Source organism: Stegodyphus dumicola, chromosome 10 (assembly GCF_044657685.1).
Source record: "Stegodyphus dumicola isolate Sdum_Otavi_A_Nest chromosome 10, ASM4465768v1".
NCBI classification, from domain to species: domain Eukaryota; kingdom Metazoa; phylum Arthropoda; class Arachnida; order Araneae; family Eresidae; genus Stegodyphus; species Stegodyphus dumicola.
Genome location: NC_140777.1, coordinates 122,926,263 through 122,944,617, shown reverse-complemented (window position 1 = coordinate 122,944,617; position 18,355 = coordinate 122,926,263). Strand labels below are relative to the sequence as shown.

Below are 18,355 nucleotides of genomic sequence, written 5' to 3'. Positions count from 1 at the left end.
CTTTTATGCTTTTATCTAAGAATTACATATTGCATCCATAAAAATGTCTCTAAATTAATGTTATTTGGATTTGCAAACCATTTTATGCTAAAACACATCTTACCAGATGGTCGCTTTCACTCACTGGGAGTCCATGCTTCTTGAAGATGCCGATTCATGAGTGAAAAATCATTTTATTGCTTTTCCGGTTTCCCCTAATCGTTTACAGAAAGGCCGAACCTTCGGGAGAAAACAGCCTATCTATTGGTGTTAATTCATCATTAAAGAGAGGCCCACCAGCGGCCGAGCGGTAACTGTTAGTTCACTGAACACTGTTAGTTCGGTCCGAGGTTCGAACCCCGCGAACGGGGTTGCTGCATTGGCGTTTTTGTGGTTTTCCCCATATGTAATGTGTATACAAGCCAGTTTCCCATAGAAAGTCCTCCACGAAGGCATCCCTCCCCTTAGGCAGATAGCCCTTGAGGCTTTACCATAATCGCACCCACACGTAAGTAAAGAGATACAGCACTGAACGGAGGAAAGTATATTTTTTTATCGTTTTTATTCGTAAAAATCTTGACTTTCCTTTTCCCTCAAAATTCAAGCAATACGAAATCTAATAGAAAAGATATACTCTCTAAGGTATAAAACTTTTGTGTAATGAAATTATAAAATGCGGTGTATATATATATATGTTGAATGATCTAAAATTCACTTAGCTCGAAAAGAAGTTTTTCTAATACTTCTAATACTTGTAATACTTGTAAAGTAAGAAAATAATTATTTACTAAAGAAATATTGATTATATTATCTCCTAATATAATTTTACTAGAAGTATCAAAAAAGAGGGAACCCATATGTAGTAAGTTTAATTCCGAAAATTGTGTTTTAATGTAACTTGAACGTAAATTATGTAAAAAACGTTTTCCGGGGTTGTTTCACCTATCAACATACTGTAATGGAAAAGCGATACCAGAAAAAGTAAGCAAGAAATGCGAAAATTCAGCAGTGCTGTAATCATTCTTTTACCAACAATGTCTTCCAAATTCTAATTGGAAGAACATCCACTTGTAGCAAGATAGGGAGAAGGGCATAATTCCTTATTTTTTCCCTCTTATAGGGCGAAAGAGAAGAAGCACGAGACTCTCGGCCTAATTCATGTATTCACGAATTATCGTCTATCATGTTTCCATACATTTTGTTTTTCTGACGAGAAAATACGAAAAATCCTCTATGCTCTCGCACGGATACGATCCGCAGACCTTCCGACTGCTAGCCCGATCTACTATCACTTACATCACAAGAGCCCTCAAAAAAGAATCAGATACTTTCTTGTAATATATATGGATATACAAACTGATGATTCTAAAATTTTATTATCATAAGACTGGAAAAAATTCAGGATTTAATTCATTTTTATACATTTTAAAATAAATTCAATTTTTCAGAAAGTTAAGATAAAATATTTATTAGAATGCCAAATTTAAGCATTTCAATTATTTATATAATAAAGGATAAACTTTATATTTATAAAGAAGAATTGTTAATAATATCCTTCTGATTTTAGAAAGAAATTTATTTCAAGTGATATGTTTAGCTTAAAAGTAACGGGAGCAGAACTATGCTAAAACAAAAGGAACATTATTATCTCCTTTAATCTAATTAATGATATCTATACTGCTGACAAATTGTTACCTAACATGCCTACTACAATATTTACGCATAATTGATCCTTTCTAGTCTAATACTGGCATAGCATATTTCTATGGAATGATTTGCTATAATTCCTAATTTAAGTTTCACATACTTTCATATTTAGGGAACTAATTACATAGTACTGAAGATTACTCAATGTACCATAAAAGATATGCTACCTCATTTATGTTTAAAATGACTAAATTTAAATGTTATATGCTCACATGTACACATACTCCAGAAACCTGACACATTTCGAAATTTCTGATAAATCAAAATTACTGGAATATTTCATCAGAAAGCAGTTTTTTAAATTTTGGTAAATTGTGCTATTTCGACATAAATTAGCCTGATCAACAAAAATGCAAAGCTCATGAGGCTCATTAGAACACAAGTGATTAAGATCATTGAACCACAGTAATTAAACCTGGCTCCGAATACTGATGAACGAGCTAACTGTACGGATCTTTTCGTGATTTTCCCTCCATGTGTAACATTAATACAAGTAATTTACCCTTATAAAATACTCCCCAAAAACATTCTTTTCTTAAAATAGAGAGTACTCGTATGTTTTGAGCTAAATGAAAGAAACATAAACAAAATTCTTATGCATGAAATTCTCTGGTGCATGAAACGAACGCGAACCAGTTTCCTATAAATCCTGCCTGAAGGTATTTTATCTTTCAGGTTGAGAGGCTTTGTCAGCTTTGCCTTTATTCATTGAAATCAAACAACAGTAAACAACGTCCCCTAATAACGACAAAAGCCTAACATCGGGAAGGAAAGAGGTGATAAGCAGTTCTTAAGCGAAAGGCTCTTTGTAAGTCTAGAATTCCTATCTGTGGCAGCCGAATACTGGTAGTTCAATCAGTATTCGATCCCAGGCGAAAATGTTGAGTGCATTATTTGTTTTCGTGGTTTTCCACCTGTGGAATGCGAATACGAGTCAGCTTTCCTACGAAAATCCTTCACAAAAGCATTCCTCACCTTATGCAAATAGCCCACATCTACTCTGTCATATTCTAATAGCATAACCTTTTCTACTAGACAGAAGAATCTCTTTTTTTAATGTATGACTCCTAATGGTGTCAAAAACTGCAGTTTTCTTTTTCTCCCCTCTTCAATGCAAAAGATACACATCGATCAATCGATGTTACTTTACATAAAATCTACATGAATTTGTATTTTTTCCACTATTTATTTAAGAGAGCTATGGGCCTTCGTGGAGCCCTTTCAGTGGGAAACTGGGTTACACATGTAGAAAACCATGAAAAACAAACAGGGAGGAATCCCGTCTCTGAGAAAAAGAACTGATTATTTTCCTTTAATCTGAAATCTAAAACAAATAAGATAGAAAACAGAGCTTTTCGGGGGAGCTGTAATTAGTATATGAAATTTATTTAAAATAAGCTGTAAGCTTTAAGTACAGTTTTTGTACAAGCAAATAGTAGTTTGCCTATGCTAACAGCCCCAGTGGATTGGCTGCCTCACTGTCGGTGGGAAAAAAGAAAGTAGTTTAACTTTCTTAACTAACATGCTGACCAGCAGCTCATCCTGTATCATTCTCTATTAATTCATTAAATGAAGACTGGATCATCAGATAAATTTTGCTTCTTCCAGTGCCAGTTACAAATCGAACAGCTGTTCAATAACATTTGAACAATATCATTAACGTTGCATAATACTAAAATGTACTTGTTCTTTAAAGTCCTTGATCTGTTCTAAAAATAGTACCGCAGAAGTTTCAGAAATGAAGTACAATTTAAAGCTACTTAACATTTCTATGCATATAAAAAAGTAAAACTGTTTAAAATGCATATCGTTTAATGCTTCCTGTTTTATTTGGAATAATATTTCAAAAATAAAACTCGTGTTGGTTACGACCCAAGCAATACTTAATGGGATAAAGAGCCGTAGTTTGATAATGCTAGGATCATGCACTCAGTTTTGGTCGTTTTAATAAAATCCATTATGATACTTATGCTGGTAATTATAAACTGCATTTACGTATACAGAAGTATGATTAATACACTAATATCACAGAATATACGCTTTTTATATTCTGACAAGTTTTGTCAAGATACCAATTTTTAGTTCATATATAAGTCGTAAATTCCCTAGCCAGATTCCATTTTTATATAAATAGATGCATAAAGGACAAAATGGAACAGTTAATTATATTTTTTATTCTTTTACAAAATTTAATTCTTTTAGATATAATTTTTAATGGTAAACGATATTCTGCTAAGCTATAATATAAAAATTATTACTAATAATAATTTATATCCTAATTTAATAATATTTATATCCTAATTTATATCACTCAAAACAGAATTGGAAAACTCATTCAAATCATATTTAATCCAAAACTTTTTACGCAGTTTTGGGAAAAAGGAATTTTGGGGTTTGTTTGATTTTTAATGGTGAATTCAATCATTAAACATTTTTACCATGTTTCCTCATTCATATAAAATTAGCAAAATAATTTACTAAATAATTCTTGGATGTAATAGTATTCTTGTTTATCTTTTGTTATATGACTAAAAATAAATAAAAAAGCGGCTGGTATTCAATATTTATTTTTATTGAATTATTTAATTACAAATACTTGGCTATTGGTACTTAACACATAGTCTTTCCATATTATTACTTTTCTATTAGGCCTTGAAATTATGCTAAGGACCTAACAGAATTCGGAAAATCCTATGATTGCATAAAACTGCGGGAGATGCTAATAATGACAAATTTTAAATGAAAATAGAAATTTATTTAAATAGACTACAATAGAATAGAAATTTATTTAAATTGACTATAATTATTCTTATATTCTATGTCATTTCAGTACTATAATTTCAGTTATTAGCTTAAGTACTGCAATTTAGTCATATAATTTGTAAGTGGAAGTCCCACGATTTTAAATTTATGCATAAACGAGCAAATACATTTTGAAAGTTAAAAAATATATATATTTTACAATTCATTTAACTGAAACCGTTAGAATCAAAAGGGATTTTTGTGCGTGTCTGCTTTATGCATTTAATGTATAAAATACGGAAAAGTGAGAAAATTCATCCAACACAGAGAAATAATTCTTTCTAATCTGTGATAAGATTGTATCAAATTCATTTAAACTTCCGTTTAAATTCGAAATGCGATCTCTCAAATCAACGAAGGAATACATTTTTGGTTTTAAATTCCACATTAGTAACAACTGTACAATAGCTAAACTTAAGAAAATATTTGTAGAAAACCGCCAAAATTCTAGAAATTGCTATAAAATCCCAGAAAACATTAGGAAAATTATTGCTTGCCAGTTCCAGCGTTTACGAAGATGAGCTCGACTGTTAACGAACAACTTGTGGAAAAAATTCAACGCTAAAATATAAATACGTATGCCAAATTTTCCAAAAATTACTGATAAATATTGTACTCTCATCGTAAATATATATGGACTTATAATGCGATGAAAACTGAGTCGGTAAAAGAATGGATTAAAATTTAATTTTCCAAAATAAATTGGCCTACTAAAACTAAGTAAAATAGATAAGTAAATAGTAAAATAATTGTGTAACAAAATAAATAATGATCTTTCTTAAAATACTGCCCAATAAAACATGTCGAATAATTGAAAATTTACAAGCTTGGAAGCTAAAATCCTAAAAAGATTTCGGAAAATTCGGACGTCACATATTAAAAGACAAACTACAAGTACAAAGAAAGAGGAGAGATGAAACTAAAGCCAAGAAGTACTTCTTGCCGTTCAATAGTGGGGAGGCAATTTTATGGCTTATCCATCACACTAAGGGGAAGCAAACATACTGCCCTAGGCTGGGCCATCTTAGAGAGATTTCAGAAAACAAAAGCGGTTTTTTTTTTTTTTTTTTTTTTGGAGGGGTTTGTTATCTGACCGCACGGCCATTTTCAAACATTTCGTTCCAAGGGGCGGGCTCGTTAATGGGTTAATAGTTTGTCCGGGTTTCAGCAATTCAAAATGAACAATTCTTCAAATACTCCACAAAACATGCAGAAGCGCCTTTTTGGGATGTAAACCATTTGTAACCTCTATTAAAACTGCCTTATGCATTTTGGGTTAACATATAGGATTCAATTTTCGTCTCCACTAATCAAGCGATAAAAAAACGGTTCTGTATGGTGCTGTTGAAGCAATACGTTGCATGTGATGGATCAGCTGGCTTTGTTCTTTTCGGACAGATTATGAGTGATCTAAACACTTGCTCTGCTTATTTTCCCAATCTGCTTTAAATGTTCTTGGATAATGGATGAAGGTTGGTTATAGGTGTTTCACAGTTCCTCGATTGTTTGATATGGATTTGCTTCCACTTCTGCCCTTAGCATGTCGCTGTCTAATGTTGTTGGTCTTCCTGATTAATAGGAGTCAGAGAGATTAAAATTAACAGATTTGAACTTGGAAAAGCATTTTTGGCATTAACGAACGTCTAATGCATGTGGATAAACATCACAAATGTTTTTGGTCACAACTGTTGTGTTACTACTCTTGCGAAACTCAAAAAGCATACAATACTGGATATGCTCTTCTGGTATTTGGCTGGCCATTTCACCTCAAATTGCAAAAAAAAAAAAAAAAAAAAAAAAAAGTATTGAATTACTCAGAAGTGAGCAAATCACAATAACCTTTTTAAAATAACTTTGGCACACAATACACAATGAGCTGACAAATGACAATCAAATATAGCCATGCACAGAAACAACATTACTTTCCAATCCCCCTATTATATTTATAAAATTTTTATATAAAAATCAAGTCTTTAAACATAAAAACTGGCAACTTATTGCATATACAGCATGATTATCACTAATGTCCAGATAAAACTGAACTACTACAAAAAGCATAACTACAGTAGAGGCGTTCACAGATTATGCTGAAACAGAAAACTAAAAGAAGATTTAAGAAATACAGCATTATTAGTCAGGTATGAAAAACAATGCTCTTTATTTATTTGCATTCTTAATAGCAATATATCGAGTGAAAAAAATATATGCCTCAGGGTTGTCTAACAAAAATTTTCAAAGGAAACATGTACATGATAGCAAAAAGGAAATCACTACATTTGTATTATCTCTGACAGAAACAGTACAGCATTAAGATCTACATGTAGGCATTGCAATATCTTTTCAGGAAATTAGATTGTGAATTAAATTCTGTGGTATTAATGTCTGTTCTTCAAGGAGACAAACTTATAAATGAGTAGCATTTAACAAAAGCTTGACCAATGGATGAAAATAATTTTAAAATTATTTAGACTCCACTGGCGACACACACAACAAGCAATCCTCTGGCCCACAAGGTAGTACTGTAGAATTCTGATAATCTGTGACCACTTGATCTATTAATACCTGTAATCTTGCACTCATTTTTGGATAAGCCCCCAACTATTCAGGTACAAAGCTACTTCAAACACTCAGCATAAATTTGGAATTAACTCTACAACTGCAAACTCTTAAAACTACTGCTTAAGTACTGTTTTCAACTCATTAGATTTGCATACAAGTCATTAAAATTGACATTCTGGCAGGAAACTGAAATCAGAAGGGAAAGAAAAGTTTCTAAAATTAAAAATACATTGTTAGAATAAAATAAGGTCTCTAGAACTGAAACATCAGTTATGTAGGTTTATTTACTCCACACAGACCACTTTGCTTCATAGCTTGTATAACTACATGCTCATTTTTATCTTTACCCCATGCATAGTTATTTCTAAAGCAGTACATTTACACTGCATTACTAATTAAGTTCAGTTTTAGGTTGGTAATGTATAAAAAAATATATTGTGTTGGGAAGTTGAACAGACACTTGCATAAATTTCAACTTTCCCTTTGAATTCTAGAAATTCACTGTTTGCCAACTGAAATTCACTTTTTATATCTGTTATTAATGTGAATTTACTTCTGTCATTGCACATGTATGCAGGTGCTCTTGAATCAAGGTACCAAATATGTGGTCCTAATTCTCGCTTTGAATCCACAATGCTGAGAGAGTAACTTTGTTCAGTAAAAGCTTGTGAAGTAATTTCTGCTTTTAGTTTTTTTACATTCTGACATGGTCCTTTTCACTTGTAATTACAGCAACTAAAGTCTTTCACATTCTTAGATATTTTTCGCATTGCTCTGATATTGAGTAATAACACATCCTGCACTTGACCTTTTCCTGTGCTTTAAATTGGCGACTTAAGATTCTTTCAGTAATTTAGCTTTTAAAGTATTTAAGTCAGGCTATTTATTACAAGATTCTACTGCAGTTCTAAAAGTTTCAGATTCTTTGGTTAAGCTACATTGTAGCAAAGTTAAGAATTCTTCTGAAATTTCAGATCCTATTTCTGCTTTTTAGTTATAGGGCTTTTAGGCTGATGAATTTTGGCAGTTTCATCCATACTTCATATGAAATTTGACATTTTTTTAATGTGCACAACCTCTGATTATTTCATGCTCAGAGCAATAATTGCCAAAGCTCTTTGATCTTTTGCTCCCCCCCCCTTGTCAAGTTTGGCTTGGCTAGTTTGAAAAGTTTTAAGCTTAACTAACTTCCCACACTTCTGAGAGGACTAAAATAATTTTCACTTGGAAATGCTATATTTCACAGGGCCCATATTCAGCAGAATTTTAATTTGGGTGATGTTGCAAAGGTAAAACTTGGTTGCCTGTCAAAGGAGCATACTTGCTGTGGGTGCTTTCTCTGAGCTTCACAAAACAAATGAACAGGATATGTCATCTTATGACATGTCAGGTAAAAATGTAACATGGAGCTGGGTAACAGGTGAGTAATTTGACTGGTATTTTGGCAGGTACTTGACTGCAAAATTCCAGACAATACTTTATATAAATACTGTCCACGATACTCTACTAGATTCCTGTTTCCATTACAATCTTCGACAGGTATTTTCTGTACCAGGATTCTGTGTATCAGATCATGGTACCATACTGAAGAGAATAACGGCTACTGGCCATGTTGATAACCAGATATGACACACACCCCACATAAGCACATCAGAAGCACACAATTTTCATACATAATTCTTGGCATCTACCATAAGACTATATAGCACTGAACTTTCTGCATCTTCAGCACAATGCAGCCACAAAGAAGTATGCAAATTCCCAACAATATAAAAAAAAAAAAAAAAAAAAGTTGCACATTTCAAAATTATTTTTTAATTAAAAAATTAATTTGAAATTATTTTTGTAAAATTTATTAAATTAAAATTATTTTTTATTTTCCCTTTTGTTTTTGTAGTCTTTTTCTTTTTCCAGCCTGTTGAAGTCGAGTTGCTGGATGCACAGTTTGTTTTTTATTCAAATTTTATATTAAGTTTAATTGCTTTTAGCTAAGAAACAGGTTTATTTATTAATTTTTTTATTTGCATTTCTCAATGAACTAACCCCCTATAGAAGATATGCCAGGAAATGTAAATCTTATTCTTTTAATTTCTATTTTCTTATTATTTGATTATTTTTACAGCTATTTTTTACAGTTTTTACAATATTTGTGACATTTCCTTTTTCATTATTAGAGTCCACCAGCGGCCGAACAGTATAGTCGCTGAACACAGGTAGTTCGGTCCGAGGTTCGAATACCGCGAATGGGCTGGCTGCATGGGTGTTTTCATGGTTTTCCTCATGTGTAACGTGTATACGAGCCAGTTTCCCTTAGAAAGTCCTCCACGAAGGCATCCCTCCCCTTAGATAGCCCTAGTTTTTTATTAATAATATATATATATATATATTCAAAACTGATATATATTTTTATATATAAATTTTGAAGTGCAAGAAGTTTTCTTTAATAGTACATGATTATATATAATTTAATTTTTTGCACTTATGTTTTTCATATTTTTGCAACAAGTCTAATGAAGTAAGATGAAAAAGTTGCTAAAAGATGTTCAGAAACTTCTTGCCTTTGAACCATAATTATGGCCATCATCAGATTCTGGGGATCTAACTGAAAGTCAATAAAGATAACCTAAAATCCTAAGATAAAAAACTAAAGGTGAAAGTACTAGGTGTTTTCTTGAATAGTAAAAATTAAAAACGCTAAAAGATTTTAAATATTTTTTTTACTAATCACATAATATCACATTGCCCACTAATGCATAGTAGCATTACACAAATTTCATATTACACATATAGCAGTAAAATAAGCTCTGTAAAATTTCAGTCATAAACAAAAATAAAGAAATAAATATCCATACATCATCTAAGTGTAATGCATTACATAAAATGAAAAAAAGAGATTTATTCAGTATGAAGATACTCTTAAATTAAAATTCCATTAATAGCAATACAGTATAAAAAATATGGTTTCACTTTTAAAAGAGATGATGAAAACTACACACATACAAAAAATAAATGCATATATTAGTGCTACATAAAATCTGGAAAATTTTATAAATTTAGATAGATTTGAAGTGAATTCATTTGGAAAAATCTCAATTTACCTCCAGTGCTTTTAAGTTTCAAATATTCTTCATATCTCTCTTGTTTTGATAAATCACTGGGGAAAGGTCGAAATGATGGCAATGATTTATGTTCTTGGGTCAACGGTGTACAGATTTTTTGTTGTGATTCAAAATTCTTTTCTGTTTTTTGACTTGCTGCAAAAATAAATTTCAACATTAATTTTTATTAATGGTAAATAACCTGAAGAAGCAGCTTGCTGAAATGAATTTTAAATTGTCATAATAGTGGGATGCCAAATATGCTGCAAAAAATCAAACCTAAAAATAAAATAAAAAGTTCATAGTCTGAATAATAATTAGTTATTATTTTATTACATCTAAATTTAATATATTAAGTCAGCAGCAATAAATGTAGAACACAAGTTCATGATAATTAGATATTATGATAGCTAAATGTAACTGCTGATGCGAAAAATGTTTTGAAGAAATTACTAAGAATAAATTTAATTTTCTCTATTTCTTATAAAGGAAGCAAATTCATAAAATTACATTAGATGCAATTAATGCTACTATCAGTTATTAATTAAGGAAAACTGTTGATTTGACAAAGTAAACAGAACCAAACCTCAGTAATGTTTCCTACAGTCAAAGGGTTACAGGAAAATTTATTAAAAGCAATAAGATAACAAGTTTATATTTTTGGTTTGGATAGAACTAACTCATTTGAAAAAGAACCTCCTCAACAAACTGCATCGCAAATGACTTAATTGCATCAGCTTTTTGATGATTCAGTAATCAGTAGTTGTGTGCCGAGTGTATGTGATATCAACAATATGTATAGACTGATTTTATCAACTATGTACTCGTATTTGATGTAAAGAACAAACTACTGTGTTTCATGTATCAGGCTAAACAAAGTGAAAAACACATGAAATCATAGTAAACGATTTGCCTTATTGTTATTACAGTAGAAACTGGTACCACAATGACATATTACAGTTGAATAATACGAGATTTAACCAATCACGTATTATTCAACTGTAATATAATTTTGTAGGGTCATTATTTAAATTAACCAGTTATTATCATTTGGGTCTTTACTTTTAACTTCTCAGTTCCGTTTCCAAATTTATTAGGAATTCATTATATTATTATTAAGGTTTATTAGGAATATACTGCCTGAAAGAACACCTTTCTCAAGTTTTTCATCAAACGTTACAAGCTCACTGACAGTGTAATATTTCTGGCAGTTATTCACAAACTTTAAAAAAAAACTCTCTTATAGGTTCAAGTTTATCTGATTCTTTCTTGACGACATGCGTTCCTATATTATCAAAACTGAAACATCTTAATAAAAAAGGAAAACGTTTGTAGGACATAGTTTTGTAGAAAATTTCCAAGCCTGTTCCATTTGCTACCCATAGATCCTGCACATTTACATGAGATGATCTATGTCACAAAAATATAAAAGACCTATAAAAGCACGAATTTCAATTAAAGTTGTGTGACGAGCATCTCTCTCTCTTTGAAAGCTGTCAGAAATAGATGCAATATAAATATTTGTATGCCTGGTGACTTTCAGTAACATTTGTCCACTTGATAAAAGTTCCTATAACTTTCACTATCAGTTTCTTCAATGTCATCTTCAACAGTTCATACATCTAATAATTTTTGCAAACGTAACATTTCTTCCTTATAGGATAAATTATGTGACATATTTGCAGCTTTCTGTGCTACCACAAATGAACTATATTACAGAATGCGAATAGGCGTGCTGGATCTAAAAGACGCGATCCTGTCAAAACAAAACTTCGAATCAAATTTCCGGCGAAAAACTTTGGAAACATACAGACGATGGCCTTGTAGGAGACTACACTGAACCACAACTGCTTGGGAGAAATAGGAACGTTTTTAGAAACGTTTCTTCCCGTGAGCACGGGTCTATTGAACCCAGCGCTCACGGGTTAAACTGAGGTTTCTGGATCTTAAGACAGAGCATGTTTCTAGCCTCCTACTTTCTGTTTAGTTATATCACCACGAGGTATGGCTGGTATTGTTAGCACAACAGAGTGCATTTATGCTTTATATTCTGTTAAATAAAAAGGTTATATAAACCTTTTCATGGACTGTATGTTACTTCATTACATGACAGTGATAATTCACTTCATGTCTGACAGGGTTATTTGTTACAAACCAAGTAAAACTCATAATTTGAAAGGAAATAAAATTAAAAATTTTATAGACACATCTTTAAAAACTACCTCCTGAAGCTTTCTAAAATTTACCTATGATCTTATTTATTATTATTATTATTATGCTTTCTACTTCTTAACTAGCTGCATATTTTGGATCTGAATGTGACGTTCTCAGATTCCAATCTAGTTCCTTCAAAAGTAATTTATAGCAATATCTGAATTAAAATTTTAAACTTATTATATGGTTTGAGTTTTTTTTACAACAACCATCCCTTATAAAATGATAGGCATTTCATTAGATTATTTTAAGATTACTAGTAAAATGTAATATTTTTAACCCTCTGAGTTGTGTGGGTTTTTGAATGTGCATGAAAACCTGTATTTAAAGAGCATTTATCAGCTTTCTTTAATAATATAAATGTCATTTACATTTATGAAGATGACATTTATATTATTAGAGAAAGTAAGAAATCAAAATATTTTTAATTATATTATCATATATACAATGTCAGGAAAATAGCACTCAAACAGTTAAAGAATGTATTTTTGATATATTGAGCAAAGTAAAAAATATCTAATTTCACAAATAAAAATATTTAAAACACTAGACGCATTTACTAAACTAGGCTATGAATTCTCATGGCAATCTTAATGTTATTTGATTATACAGCACTTGTCACATATTAAACTTTTTGGTTAAAACTAGCTGTTTATTAAAATGAAATTTCCAAGAACCAAAAGAAACATACACTAATCAATCAATAATAAAAAAAATCTATCTATTAAACTCATCTTTGCTGCTTATAAAACTCAGACTTGCAAAGGACTTTTCTACTTGTATCTATCAAAGCTGTTTGTAGTTCATCCATTTAATTTATTGCGACTGTGGCTTGTTTATCATTCAAATATACAGTGCTTCAATAAAAAAAAAAAGTTTGAGTGAAATTTTAACCATTATAATTCTATTTCTCTGTACTTTTCAGACACTGTTTACAAAGCTTTATGTTCAAATTATAGATGAAAGGGACAAAATTCACAGAACTTCAACAAAAGCACTCCTCTACAGCAGCACTTTGCAAACTTTTGTTAAGCGGAGACTAGTTTTATAAATGCTCTAAAAAGCTTGTGACTTTCAAAAGAAATATTTCAGCATACATTACTAAAAGTACTTATATTTTTTAAATAAAATAAAAATTATTTAAAAATTACTATATTTTATAATGGTGTTAACTTAATAGAAAATTTATACATGTTTTTGATGATTCAAAGCTATTAGAATTTAGATAATATTAATCTTACTAACTAAAAATTAAATACACTGATTATCATTAATTAATATGTGTAGAATTTAATGAATCTGACCCACAGTGTTTAACACATAGTAGGGTATAAAATAACATGAAAACAAATTACCAGAAAATTATGGTATTATAGAAATTAGCAAATGTATAAAATGAGCAAATCGGATGTGTCAGAGTTTGGTATAGGAAAATTACCTTCAATATGAAGTATGATATCCTCTAAAAGCAATACAACACATACAGTGATGTACGATGCTGTCAATTATGCAGTCTGCCAGTTCCGTAGGAAGCAGAAGCTATTGCTCTTGCAAAGCAGTTGTAAGTGTGGAAAGTGTCTGAAGAGGAGGATTGAAAGCAGCTATATGTCTTTCTAAAGCATTCCAAACATGCTCGATAGGATTCCGGTCCAGTGATCAAGCTAAAAACCATGAGCTGAATTGTTTGCTGCTGAATATAATCCTCCATGTGTGAGTTCTGTGTTGTCTAGCATTATCATCCTGTAGCAGGAAATTATCACTTATTGCTCTGGCATAAGAGCACACGTAAACATCAAGAATGACTGAGCATTCATGATTCCAAGTAGAAAGACACGGAGGTCTGTGCATCTACCCAAAGAGATAATCCCCCAAACACAGACACTGTCTTCTCCACATGCATCTCTTTCGCAGATATTTGATAGATGATAATGTGTTCCAGGTTCTCTCCAAATCAAATAACGCCTACTATCGTTATGGAAGCTAAATGTGTCTCATCCTTAAAAAGAACAGCCCTTCACTGATAAGCTGTTCAGTGGATATGTTGACATGACTAGTTCAAACATCCCCTACTATAATGTGATGTGAGCAGCACAAAAATGGCTGGTTGCCTTGCGTACAGACCTCCTTCACGAAGCCTTCTAAGCATGGTTGACATTGAAACCAGATTTCTAGTGGTTGCAGCAAGGAAGGAACTGAGTTAAGTTCTATTCCTTCATGCATATAAGAACAAATATTGGTCATCGGCGCTCATCTTAGCAGTTGATTGTCCTTGTCTGAACTTCCTGGATGCTGAATCTGTGGTTAGAAATTGTTGCAGAAGTTTATGAACCACAGAAGGACTCACATTTAGCTATCTGGTCTGTCTGACTTTCCTGCCTCTAGTCTCCCAATAGCTCTCCATCACAGTTCTTCAGGCAAATGATGCCTGAAGGTCATAGTCACAAATTGGTTATCTCAGATTTCTTATTTCAGTGTCACAGCAAAAGTTGCTCAGAAACATGCAATTTTATGCTTTTTGCAAATGATGTATTTCAATTGCAGTGCCACTAACTTGCATACTACTCAGTCAATTTCCATTTGACAATATAATAACATTTTATACGAATTGGCTTATTTTTGAACGAGTTATTGCTATTTTTTCTTAATTTTTGGAAACCAGTGTACATTTTGGTACTCACATTAATGAGATGTATGAGCTTATCAATTCTTTACATAAGTAGTCCATGCTTGGACGTATGCGGGCAAGAAGCATCAGAATCATAGTGTTATAAATTTTTCTTTTGTTGCTAAGATTAGATTGAGAAATCCATAGGTAGGTATAAATGATAAAGTTAGTAAAATATTCTTAGAGGGAAAAAGTGATAGATGATAGCTATGTATAATCTCTAAAATCTGATTCTCAGTTTTAGAGTAATACAGGCAGTTAATCGGAATTTTATTTTTTGTCTTTGGAAAGCTAGGATAAGAGCAGGCTTCAACAACTACAGATCGAGAGATGCTTCTCTTGCCAAATTGTAAATGCATGAGTGTTCCTTTTAGAATGTCAGTTCATATGAAGTAGACGTGCAGTCTCTGTAATCTGATCTTTAAAGGTTTCAACATACAAAAGCTTCCCAATGGGTTTGGGTTATTTGATTATGATAAAACATGTAAGAGCTTTCTGTATGCCTAAGGAGATGGATTAGTTAATGGAGGACTTTCTAAGGAAATTCGTTTGTATCCATGTTACACATGGAGAAAGTCATGAAAACCCCATGTAGCCAGTCTGTTTGCCTTGTGTCAAACCCAGGTTGAACTACTAGTGTTTAGTAACTTTTCAGCCCATCTGCTGGTGAGACTATTCATTTTGAAATACTTACGCTGCATGTTCCCACAGCGTTCTCAAATCTTTGCATGAATTATTTTTGCTACCACTACTGGACATTCTCAATTGAAAGAGAGAGGTCAGAACTGAAGAAGAAGCACATAAAGCATTGGCTATGCCTGTAACCTTAAAGTGGGAAACAAATACAAGCATTCTTTCTGTTGACTAGAAACATGAGCTTTGAAATTGAATAAATCACTTTAAAAAATACTTTTTTAACTTGTCGCGTACATAAATTTTAACGTATCAAATGGAAGTGACTTTAATAAGCGATGGGTAGTACTTTATAATATATTTATGCAAAGTATTCTAGATTATAGGATGTTGACAATAATTTCTCAAACCATTTAAGTGAAGAAACTGAGGAGTGGTACATAATGATGTAATAATTGAAACTATCTGACACATATTTTTCACAGTATTTTAGAAGAAAACATAATGAACAGAGACATTCAGTAAAGTAAGAACAATTCAACTCATTCAGTAAGATATAGAAAGTTTAAAAAAATTCTTAACAGAATATAAAAATTACTAATACACTAAAATGTAACACATCATAACAGGATTACCAGAGCTAAATTTATCACTTTTTCTTCTTCACTAATTATCTTTGCTGTTAAATAATATTTCTACAGTATTTTCATATTAAAATTTTTGACTATCTGAAAGTAACAAAAAAAGTTAACAGTTAATGATATGGGATGCCACATGCAAAATGGCAAATTTAACATCCCTGCAGCACTATCTAACACCATCTAGATTCCTACCTAACCAAATTCATATAGCGGCAACTGCATTAAAAGACACAAATATTTTTGTCAATGTTAAATGAAATCAGCAGTTTTGCTTTTCCTGTGTAATCTAAAATTAATCTGGTAAAATCTATTTTACATGTTTTCTTTTCAATTTACTCATTCTGGATTTAATAAAATAGTCATTCTTGTCATGAAGTTTTGCATACTGTTAGGTATGTTTTACGTACTGATGGTTGATTTAATGGAGGACTTTCTTAGGATAATAAAATAGTCAATCAATAATAGAATAGTCAATCTGCTGATGCTATCTAGCTAGATTGCTGCGCCAATGTTTATATTTGATACTAAGTGACATTCCCTTAACAAAAAAGTACAAAAAAAAAGGGCTATATTTCGTACTTTGTTTGTTTTACATTCCAGTATATTTTTTAAGTATTTGAGAATGATACATTTTTATTTTTTACAAGAAAAATATAAAATTTAAAACTAATTATTATAAACAAGACTTAAACTCTGTTTAAGCAACAATAAAATGTCATATAATGCTCAAGTATCTAATACTCAATTTCCAGGATACGAACATACAACACATTTATGAAATTCTAGAAATCTACAAAGCTGCTATAACAAAAATTAGAAAGAATAATGATTATAAGGCATTTTGTCATTAGAAATTTATCCAAAACTTTTTTCCCTTACCATTTAACTGAAAGGAACGAAATTTCTTTTCCCCAAGCAGTAATGAGCGCTCATCAGCTGATAAAGCATGGCGAGAAGTATGACCATGTGTGATAGTATGGCTCTGAGTAATCTGTGGCACAGTATGAATAGGTCTAAAATTAGATGGCAAAGTAGGAACAGCATAATGCTTTTTGACAGCTGGTGGGTGAGATGCCAAGCAAAAACCTTCTAACACATCACTTGATGAGCCAAGCACATGTTTGGATTCTTAAAAAAAAATTTTAAACATTAGTTTCATATGCAAGAATCTGATTTCCTCAGCATAACTGATATCAACTTTATGAAATAATAATATGATAAAACTATGGTATTCATCTAGTATGCGATCTACCTTTTTATTTAGTTATTTCATAAAATAACTAAACAAAGAAACATCACTGAAATTGCCAATTTTAAATAAGGAAATTAATACAAATACATAAATGAAAATAATTCCATTAATTAAATAAATTAATAAACTATTAAATTGCACTAATTCCACTAAAACACTAAAAAGAGGCAATTTTGGAGAGTTTTTCAAAAAAGATAGCTAAACTATATATATTTATCATATGATCTGTAACTTGAAAAACATTATCAGCATATTAAAAGAAAGCAATTTAATAATACACTTATTATAATAATGCAAATTAAAAATATAAAAATTACAGATTAAACTTTATACATAATATAGGATACATTACTGCAGCTCTTCTCATGTATACAGCGATCTGTTTTCACTCAAGAAAACATCAGAGAACTGTATAAATTCAGCACTGTACACATTAAACATTATATACATTACTGCTTTTCTTCCCACGTAAATAGCGACCTGTTTTCTCTTTGAAAGCATCACAGAATTGCACAGCCTCGGCATAACATACATTAAACTTCATACAGGATTGTTTCATAAAGATTGTTTATTAACTTCATAAGCTGATCTGTCAGACAACAACAGACAAGTTTTACATGGGAAGTTACATCCAAAATCATGACCAGCCACTGAAGAAGGGGATGTTTGCAGGGTACCCGGAGAGCAGTGGGATCGCTTCAGGCAAGGATGTAGCAAGAGAATGATGCATCAGTTTGGTAATGAGGTACTGGCTGATATGCATTATGTTTATAGGTTTATGGAGCTGTGGATGGACATGAACGAG

The 18,355-nt window shown here is 31.5% G+C and overlaps 1 protein-coding gene across 3 annotated transcripts in view; it reads right to left on the bottom strand.

Annotated features, from left to right (window-relative positions):
* Positions 1-18,355, bottom strand: part of LOC118201085 (G patch domain-containing protein 1) — a 129,824-nt gene that overhangs the window by 55,188 nt on the left and 56,281 nt on the right. For all 3 annotated transcript variants that reach the window (XM_085825480.1, XM_085825482.1, XM_085825481.1), the window contains exons 8-9: positions 17,178-17,426; positions 10,146-10,301 (exon numbers count right to left, since the gene is read on the bottom strand). In XM_085825480.1, the coding sequence (XP_085681606.1) occupies positions 10,146-10,301; positions 17,178-17,426 (405 nt within the window). The remainder of the gene's footprint in view (positions 1-10,145; positions 10,302-17,177; positions 17,427-18,355) is intronic.